Below are 11,442 nucleotides of genomic sequence, written 5' to 3' on the forward strand. Positions count from 1 at the left end.
TATATATATATGTATGTATGTATGTATGTATGTATCATCATCATCATCGTATGTATGTATACATGTATGTATACACACACACATATATTGACATACATGTGTGTGTGTGTGTGTGTGTGTGTTCACTGATACAGCTAATAAATACATTCTTACATATGCACACGTATGTATATATACTGTTCTTTTGTTTTTTTTATTCATAGTTCATGCAAAAACTAAACTGCTCGTTCTTTTAATTTTAGTTTTACCTCATCTTTTATAGTATTCAAATACTTCTAATGAATACAAATATCTATTATATTATATTTTATTGATATAAAAAGGATACATTGATTATATAGGATTTATTATATATTGTCAAAGAATTTACTGTGTCCAATAGATTTATAATGGTCAGTAAATTTGTTTAGCAAGCTAATGTGGAAAATGTGATATAGTGATTTTTGGCAGTGAAAATATCAATCAACAACAGAAATAGCTTCCATTTGTTTGTTCAAAGAAAACAAAATAAAATAACATATTCTTTATGTGTTCTAATTTTTACACTTGCTAAATAAATGTGTTCAAAAAAAATATATGAGTCATTTTTTCAGAAGGTTTTGCGATAGATATAAAAATTATATTATTATTTCATGGAGATAGACCTAATTTTTATCTAAAAATACCATGCAATAGATTCCCCCCCCACCTTCCTCCAAAACCACCAGAAAGTAATGCATTACTTCTCCACCCTCTACCTTATAAACTGATAACTCTGATTGGCTGTTCACAGTAACATCTTTCGACAGCAGCTTGACAGGATGCCATCGTAATCCCGTTATTGCTGCTGGTAATGTTTGCAAAATACCCTTTTATTTCCTATAATTAAATTTCCAATCAGTCCTCATATTTGTGTTGCCTCTTACCACCGAGCTCTCTCATCAATAAGAGCTAGTCGGCTGATTGTCCTTTCATTTCCTGAGCTCTTAGGAATGCTAAATTGGAGAATTGAGAATACAGTCTATGGAAACCTGGCGAGAATATATAGATTATGAATTCATTAATTCATGTCCTAACATCATAGTTTCAGCAATATTTGTCATTAAATGAGGAATCAGTGAGACTTGTTCTTGCTTATACAGTATGTGTGTTAAAACAATTTGTTGAGAAAGAGGCTAAAAAAATAACAATTTCATATAATAAAGATTTATTTAAAATTACTTTTTGATGATGTTTTAAAATATTATGTCTTTCCCTTTATTATCAAGATATTCATATTTATTCTAAATCCTAGTGTTATTCAGATATTTTAGATGGTCTAAAATCATATTTACACATTTAGAAATTAACTTATAGTTAAATCAACTTAGCGGTTATTTGTATGTTGCTTCAATAACAAATAGTTTTTTTATAGAAAGAATAAACAAATAAATACACACACACACACACACACACACACACACACACACACAAGCATACATTTGGTAGAATATATGTATATGAGAGAGAGAAATAGATTGATGTTTATACAGTTCCCTATATGTGTGTAAGCATACACACATACACACATATATATGCATATATGTATGTATATTTATGACATTTTTATGTCATTTAATTATCTATGTGTTTATTAAACAGCTATGCTTTTAACAGATTTTATATTCAGACTACTTATAAATGGTTGCATATTTCAAGTTAAATGGATTTCTACCTAATTATTTTTGAGTACCATAATGAGCATAATTCAACTAGACAGAAGAAAACTATAAAGAGTTGTTTATCTTGCTAAGTAAATTTTTCTTGCTTTCATTTTAAAAGAAAATTGAATGCAGTTGATGAGCATATGTTTTTGTTTATAGAAATATATTTTTTAGCTCTTTATTATTAAAATATGTATGTCACCTTGAATTATGACAATATTTGTACTAGATTCAGAATTTTTCATGCCACTGGTTCTCCATATCTGATCCAGTGACTGAGTGTGTGTGTGTGTGTGTGTCCCTGTCTGTGTCTGTGATGAAAGAAAATTCTGAAACAAATAGATTAATATAAAGAATAGTAATAAGTGTGAGTATGCATGTGCCACCTCCTACACACAGATACACACACACACATATACACACTCACACTCAATCATGCACACATACACACGCATGTGTAGGTGTTAGTGTGGATTAGTATGTGTTGAAAAATATATCTTTAGCATTTTAATGTTATTTTTTCCATAGTGATATACACTAAAACAGTTTTCTGTTTTATGTTATGCAAAAGTCTGATTTAACTACTACTACTATTACTACTACTACTTAAGTTTTGCACATTATTGGAACTCAGTGCACTTTTTCATCTTGCGTCCATACATATATAGATACATCACCCATCCATACACATATAGATACATCTCCTACATACCAGCACCTTCGTTGTACATCACTCTTTGAACTTGTAGCTCTGTCATATTTATTATTGACAATGCCTATCCATTGGTGTAATTATTAACTTCATTGGTTGTAGATCCTCAACATTCATTGCTTGTTTCATTTCTGTATAACATCACTCATTGACCATATCTCACATTGTCTATCTTTTCTAATGGAGCTAATATTTGCAATTCCTTCCCTTCCAGCTCTTCCCCAATGCTATTATTATCCTATCTCTCGTCCTAATTATATTACCTTGGTAACAAAACTTATCTGTTAGTTCCAGAAAATATACACAGCCCAAAACAATCTCCATGCATTTTTTTGTATGTTCATTATGTACATTAATTGCATAGAATGACTACTTGAATAATACACTATACTTGCATCATGTACAAGGTCACTTCCCTGTTGCTGTTGCACATTTGTGATCTTTGCTACTAAGATTTATTTCAGACTATCATCAGATTTCTATTACATAAGTCCTCTTTTCAACGTTTTAAACTTGTACAACACCTAGACCATGAGATTACATAATAGTTGGTATGAATCTAAAATCCTAAATTCTTTGTCATTAAATGAACAGAAACAAGTTAAAGATAGGATTCTAGGGGACATAACCGTATGATAACAAAACTTGAGTGAAACTGGTAGAAATAGCAGCCAAATCTCTCTCAAATTGTACTTTATTCTCTTTTAAGAATGCAAGCGCAGACTGAAGATTGCCTGAAAAAAAAAGGACAGATTAGTTGTTGCTAAATATACCTATGAATTAAGTCTGCTTGGTCACTACTGAACTGGGGCTAAAAAACTGCAATGATGACAATTTTTCACTGAGTTCAATAGCCAAACTTGACCCTATAACTCTGATACAATGTGGAGAATTTTTATAAGTTGTTCTTCAATGACTGATGTCAAAAGGTTTCTGTAAGTCACCTAATGCATCATAGAGTTGTTGCATATGTCTCAATAGAGATATAACAAATTAAAGCAGTATTGTCATCAACATCAGAATTTAATACATAGAAATCATTATCTGATCTGTAAGATAAGAATGGAATGATAATAAGATAATACTATACACTGGGTATTTCTTCAGGTTAAAGCTTTATTTTATCACGCATATAAAAATGTTTCAAACTTGCTCTAATTCTTTTGATAATAAATAATCATAATCCTCATAATTTAGTGTTTTACTTTCTTCATTGATATTTCTGATGGAAGATTTTGTTTATGTAATACTCAAACTGATTCACTAACTCAGAAATTAAATTTCAATTTTCTCTACTATTGTACAAATTCAATGAATATTGTTAATTGTGTTTCCCCACCACCCTCAGCTGACTAAGAAACTGAACTATCTTAGAAAAGAAAAGAATATTTTGTAAAACTACTTAAATGAATAAACGAAAATATACATATATATATATATATATATATTTCCTTTTATATATTATTTTACTGATTTTAATTTTTATGATCACACATACACACACATGCATACACATGCATTAGTGTTTATAATAATCTTTTTCTTGTTTAATTCTTAAATTTTTTTTTTTTTTTTTTTTTTTTTTTTTTTTTTTTCTTAATTTTAATTTAGTTTACATCATTTCTAACTCCATTTCTTTTCATCTTGCTTGTGCATACACCTGCTAGTCATTACTTCATATCATGCTCTAGTTTAGTTTAGGTACAATTCCTTCTCGTCCTCAACTGTTGTTAGTCTCAGAATTTAAGACATCTGCTTCAGATAGAAAGGTAGTAGATATGAGTTAGAATCTCTTTAAATCAAATGTAATAAACATTTTAAAGAGGTGGAGCGGGAGGCTTTAAGTAAGAAAGATTATAATAAAAATGGATAACATATATGTTTTTAAAGTTGAAAGATGTAAATTCTTTTGGAAATTTGCCATAGATTTGACATATACTGTAGTGCCTGGATGATGCTGTTTTCCTTTTTTCTTTTCTTCTATATTAGTTTATTTATTTTATTTTATGCTTATGGCTTTCATACAAATAAGAATTTGATGAAATATATTTGAAATTACTGCCAATTATTTAGAGTTAATTCAGTTAGTCATTTATTCTTCTGCTTTTGATTAATTATGTTTATTATCAGACATTATATCTGAACTTCTAAAATGAAAGAGTACCCAATCTTATTATTCTTATTAACCTGCTCCTACCCTTCTATGCATTCTGCCCAACTTTGTTGTGCTATTTTCTAACTGCAGTGAATTAGAAAATGTTGATCGCAATTCTATGATACCTGTAGACCTTTATCATTTCATTCTACCTCTCTACATACAATAGACTACTTTTGTTTTGTACAAGTAGTTTACATTTAAACCTGGAACTTAGTTTTCTGACCAAATGTTTCATTGGATGGTCCTTTACCTCTAATATTTACATTCCTGTTTGTTTTCTTTAATTATAACAATAATGGCTGGTTTGTGATCATTACTTTCAGTTTGTAATAATCTCTTCTAGGTGCTAACCTGATCATTTATATTCTCCTTAAATTTTCTGTTATTACAATGTCAATGTTAGAAGACAATCAAATCAATGCTGAGGAAATAAAACTTTTTCTCATAACTGTTATCAAAATAGAACAGATGTGCTAAAATAAACATTTTCTTTTTGTCTGATTTACTTTAATCTTTATCTTGAACCCTACCACCAGTGTGTGTGTGTAGAGAGAGAGAGAGAGAGAGAGGGGAGGGGAACAGAATTATTCGAGAAAATAATTGTTATTGCTCTAAAATATGTTCCTAACAGATATCTTTGCCCTTGAAACTGCATAAACTATGTAGCATTTTAGAATAGATTTTGTGGCTCACCTCTTGTAAAAGTTGAATTAGATATAATAAAAAATAGAATTCAAATCAGTAACTTTCTTCAAATACAGACCATATTCCTCTAAACTGAGAAATATTTAGATATCAACATACTGTTCTGATATGTACAGTATCAGTTAACAAAAATCAAAGGAAATTTTGCTTAGTTTATTTCATGAATAAATATATTTATATATTTGTATAATATACCTTTGAGATGAGTAGAGAGTAGTTGCAGTTGCTTATTATCTTATGACAACTATAACATTCAGAAAATATGGTATTTGGATCTCTTGCAAGATTTCGCTTCCTTGCCAAAGTATCTTCAAACGTCTAACTGATTGTTTTTTAATTTGATTGCTCTATTTTGATATAAGATATAACAGAGTTTTGACCAAATATTATTTGTTAAATATCTTCTTTCCCATCCTAACTTTTATTTACCAGGAGATAGCTTTCTGTGTAGAAAGTATGTTAATGATGCTTTCATATATTCCTTTACTGAAACAGCCACAATTAACCTTAAAACAATAGAGCTTCAACATAAACCAGAGCTATAAAAGCAGACACTAAAAAATAGCTAATGGAGACTAGATATCTGATTATGTCAACTCTATATAGATGGCAGTTTATGTGCCAGCAAAGTAGCTTATTTTGCCAGGTTTTATCACAGCTCAAATTTCATAGACACTTCTATCTATTTTCACCAATAAGTAACTCTTCATATATAATGTATGTAACCATTACTATGGTAGCATATTCAAAAGTCATATCTTCCAGTTGGTTCTTTTTTTTTTTTTTATGTATCATTCAAAATTTATTTCTTGTACCTTCTCTGTGACATCAGGTGTGTAAGTGGTGTTTTGTTGATTTAAAAGAAAATCGTGTGTGAGAAAGAGTGTGTCTATATATGTGTGTGATGATCTCAAACAAAAATCAAATACAATAGTGTTTTTTATCATTACAACTTATCGAATATATTTACTACTATACCAAATTTTATTTTTATCTATTGCAGGCTATACGTTGCACACTGCCAAATTGTATGTGTGAATGTTTTGCCCCTGGAAAGTTGCACCTTAGATCATGTGACACATGTAAGCATGGATGGGTCGCTCATGGTAAGAAAAATTTAATATTTTTAAATGAAAATTTATACATTGAGATGTAAAAATTAATATCTTTTCTTACTCCTCCTAATTACTCTTGAGCATAAACTTTCTTTTTTGTTTTGTTTTTTTTATCTGCTACTTTTTAAGTTAAATGTTTTGAATGTTCTTTAGTTTAATAGAATTATTTTAATGAAGTTGTAGAATATAGAAAGAAAGTAGTCCAAGTCAAAGTAGATATGATTTGCAGACATGGTTCGTTCAAAGCATGTTTATTGATTTTAAAATTTCAATTAAACAAAAGCCACCTGTTCGCAAATGATTCTCATTGGCTGCTTTGAGATTATCAAACTTGCCTATGTGATCAAATATGAATGGATCTGTTGTCAAAGGTCTTTTGCTTTTAACTGCCAACAAATCCCACCACAAGTCATTTACTAGAAGATGGTCGGTGATAATGCCAACTACTTTGGTGCAGTACTATGCAAAATGTAGAAAAATATTAGATGTCCAATAACTAGGACCTTATCAGATGTTGAGTTGCTGGACAGTGACATTGATCAATAAATTTCCTTTCATTTGCAGCTGTCTCATCCCTCTTTTCTCTTTCTCTCTAAACAACAAACTATGAATTGATTACTGAATGCCTCTGGTAGTTTCTCTGTTCCTACTACATCAACAAGCTACACTATAAAGTATTTCACAGCCACCATAGGCTGATATTTTCCAAGATGTTATTGGCTTTTAGTTTAAACATTGGATATATCTTTTGTTTGTGACAGATACAACTTTAAAAACAATCTGATATCCACTAATCTTTGTTTGAACTTATTTTGCCATCATTTAAGTTTACATATTTAACCCTTTCCTTTTTTCCTTTAACAAATGAGCTTTTTTATTGTCTTGGATGTTATATTTGCAAATCAACTATTTATCCATATATAACATAAGGAATGTTGTTCTCTTATTCAGTCAGAATTACTGGTGAACAACAAATTCTAGTCATTCTACTTTATTCTCATCACTAGCAAATACTTATTTTTTCTCCACTAAAAATGTTAGGCTTTACGTCTTTAAGCTCAGTTTGGCCCTGATTACTTGGTTAATGTCTGTGTGTTGTGTGTATGAGTGTATGTACATTACATACCTGTACACACACACACACATACATAGTAATTGGTTGCCAACATATAAGTAGGCCAAAGGTAGTAGACTTTCACCTCCAATGAGCTGCAGTGTATTTATATTTTCTATAGTGCAAAGCACATGAAAAACTAAATCTTCAGTTACTTTTTACTGCTGCTGAAGAACGTGAACAATATTTCATACACAGGTAATTAAATACATGCAATATTGCTATGAAACAATCAGTAATTGGCCAAAACAATTCTAAGTTTGCAAAGAAAAAATAATTTGTTATGTTACAAGCATTATCAGCATTTATTTATAGTAGGTTATTGTGGAATTTTCTAATAAATTCAATCGAATCACTGTGAATAATTTATGAGTGAGTGATTTCCATTTACGACTGTCCTGTTACTTGTTATAACAACAGGTAGCATGCGTTTATGTTTGAGTACCAACTCAAGTAGATCAGCTGAAACTTTATACACTGAACCTGCCTGGTCAGTCAGTACCACTAATCAATGACTACTTCGTATACAGTGCTAGTGCATTTTCATTGAGAAAAATGATACATGATTTATCCTCTTATTTCACGGCTTCTAATTAAATAAAACTTCTAGAAATTGACTTAGCTTTTCACTACTTTCCACTATTTTTATTGATTGTTACAGTTAACATTTTAGAATAGTCTTGACAAGATAATTGGTTAATGAATGATTCAGTCTAAAAACAGCACATAAAAAAAAAAAATACAGTGATCAGCTCATACATCTTGTTTTATGTAAATTTTTTAAGGGACTCTTAAAGTATTTCTTTAATAATTTCATTGATAATGCCTTGCAACAGATATAATTATTACTGTAAGTTGTTTGGTATGAAATGAGAGGTGGTGTTAAAGCTGGAGCTAAATTTATTGTAGGAATTTAATCTTATGTAACAGGACTGGTACATATATATACTTTTATTTCTAATATTCAGCTTTGAAAGCAGCAGTGAAATTTTATATATAAATTCTAAATTTACTCTTCAGTTTATATCAATTATAAATATTGCAGATACTTTAATTTCCTATAGTTAACAAATTAAATGTTTGAAATAAACCCTAATACGTTTTTATTGCATCTTATAAGTTTATGCAAATATATATACAGGTATAAATATAGGAGATGGAAAAAGTTGTAGTGTAATCTACGGGTATCGAACTTCGTGTCTGCTGTAAAGCATAGAGTTGAACTAACCATTACACCTAGGCAGCATGAATGTGTGTGTGTGTGTGTTCTTTTCAAAACTGATGATTAAAAAAGAGAAAAATACAGCACTGTCATAAAAACTCACTAAAAACTAGTACTTTTAATTCTATTTTTGATTTGAACATCACATCTCTTTTATTAAAACATGCTTTTCATTTTCTCTCATGTTGGGTAAATTTTTAGTTGATGATGGGTATACTGCCTAGTGTATTATTACTTCGACCATACACAACTATTTCTGTCCAACACATTATTCAAGAATATGCTATCTTTATTGCTAAAATCACCCTTGAAGATTTTAAGATTTTATGATAAAGTAGTTCAAGAATATTCTTAATCTTATCATTAATGAACCATCACAACCACAACTGGAATTACATCTAACTCTAGAAGGTCATGTATCAAGAAGATACTGTTTTTTTCTTAAACAGGATCATCCATTACCAAAATCCATCATTTTTTTCTCTGTGAACTATCTCTAATTTTCTCTTGCACAGATATTGCAATTAGGGAGTTTATTATTATACTTAAGAAACTAGTTACATGTTTATACTGTCCTCACTCTAATAATCACATTGTTTATTTATGTTTAGAAGCAGTATTATTTGTCAAGCATCGCTAAATTAATGTTTTATCATGCAGTTACTACTGGAAACACACTAGTCACAACACCCTTTGCATTGAGTGTACAATCTACAAGAATTTGAAATGAAGAAACTGAAGTTTTCAGCCACTTCTAGGCTATAACACTTTACTTATCATGTGATACTGTATTAAAGTTTTAATTTGGTTTTCACCTAACAACTGATAAAAGGACAGTGTTAATATAACTTGTCCTCTTAGGTGAGATGAGAAATAATTTAGATGAGAGGTAGACCTACCCAACATACCTTCATAGAAAAATAGTACATTAAGATATTGTTGTTGATGATGATGATGATGATGATGATGATGGTGTGGTTAAGGTTGGTATTAATCAGATAACCACCTCATTTGTATGTTGGTTAGTTGTGAAAGTAAATAAATGAACAAATAAATCAATCACTATATAAACCTAAGAGTTAACTGTTTCTCAATTTATTTATTGCCTTGATTACATTTAACTGGTATTTATTGTCTATTTACCCATGGTCATTTATTTCATTCCATTTTTAACTGCAAACTTATAAGACTGCTTTGTGATTATCTCATTCAGCAGAGAGAAACCTCATTAGCACACTAATTCTATTATAGTGAAAAGAATTGTTTAGCTATGAAGAATCCCTATGATTTAATAGTTAGAAGCAGCTTTTACTTATTATATTAGGCTGCTAGAGGAAGTGTTCAGTAAAGTTTGTTGCTCTAAGCTCTATCTAAATAATTTAAGAGATATCAGCTATAGGGAGCTCATTATAGTGTGTTTTGATTAGTACTGAATCCTGAAGATGTCTTTAGTCCTTACATAATACTTAACAAAAGCTGACGCATATCTTATAGTGATGATGTACCAGCCATTAACTCTAAAGTGTAATAAAAGTTGGGGAAATGAATTGTTAAACTCATTTTTAATATAAATCAAAAGAAATTAAATTCTAATTTGTTATGTTTTGTTAATCAAATGTGACTAGATAGAAGTTTTTCTTAAAACTAAATAGAGATAAGTACAACATTATTTAGTACCTCCAGTACACATTCTTCTTTTTTAGTTTATAAAAGATTGTCATTCAGCATACCAAATAAAAGATAATTTGATTATCTAAGGAGGTTTATCATGAAGAATATAATTTATAACATATCAAATTAATTGATCACTTACTGTATTGATTCATTGCTTAAGTCTTAATAATTTCAAATAAATTCATGAATATCATTTGTAAAACATTAAAAAAATTTACTTTTGCAAGCAGCAACTTAAACATTGTTAGTTTCATCCTCCTTGTTTTCAGTTGAATACTTTTTAAATTTTTTATTACTACTTTTACATTGTCTTGCAATGTTCATGCTTAAGAAATTAAGTGAAAAGACAGACCACATGTTAAGTTGAAGTGTCATTACATTTAATCAATCAATTGATCTTTTACTATTAAGTTTCTGTGCTTTGTTGCACTCTTTGTCCAGTTTTAAGCTGTTGTCTTTATTCACAACTCAGCTAGCTAAACACAAGTATCTGAAGCCTTGCTTGCACATTACTGAAGGAATTAATTTCATAATACTTGGCTTGTCTGCCACATCTTGTTATATTGGAGACAGTTTATGTGTATTTGCAAAGTTATTTCTAAAAGTCAATGTTTTCAACTAGTTCAGTTCATTGCAGCAGATTTCTGATGCTGTAGAGAACAATATGGGTAACTTAATATTTACTTAGTTTATTACTTAGAATAGAATAAACTCCCAAGTCAAATTTCTTCTGGTTGTATCATTACTTGAAATACTCTTCTATGCAGGGTAATAATCACACACTTGAAACTTTAGTACATTTTAAAATGTAAAAATGTCAATCATTATTTCAAATCCCACTGCTAGTGTTATGTTTTTAGGTAACATACATTGTACAACTTACATACCATTGAATGAAGAACTTTTATTCATAAAACATGTAAATATTTTATTTCAAAAGTCTATCATATTAGTGTATTTAAATTGTTCTGAAAGTGATTAGCATACCATACTGTCACATTTTCTATGTTAATATGTATATATATATATATATATATATATATATATATATATATATATA

At 29.4% G+C, this 11,442-nt stretch overlaps 1 protein-coding gene across 5 annotated transcripts in view; it reads left to right on the forward strand.

Annotated features, from left to right (window-relative positions):
- Positions 1–11,442, forward strand: part of LOC106869439 (zinc finger protein basonuclin-2) — a 215,177-nt gene that overhangs the window by 89,018 nt on the left and 114,717 nt on the right. For all 5 annotated transcript variants that reach the window (XM_052977305.1, XM_014915187.2, XM_052977296.1 and 2 more), the window contains exon 3: positions 6,261–6,363. In XM_052977305.1, the coding sequence (XP_052833265.1) occupies positions 6,261–6,363 (103 nt within the window). The remainder of the gene's footprint in view (positions 1–6,260; positions 6,364–11,442) is intronic.

This window comes from Octopus bimaculoides, chromosome 2 (assembly GCF_001194135.2).
Source record: "Octopus bimaculoides isolate UCB-OBI-ISO-001 chromosome 2, ASM119413v2, whole genome shotgun sequence".
NCBI classification, from domain to species: domain Eukaryota; kingdom Metazoa; phylum Mollusca; class Cephalopoda; order Octopoda; family Octopodidae; genus Octopus; species Octopus bimaculoides.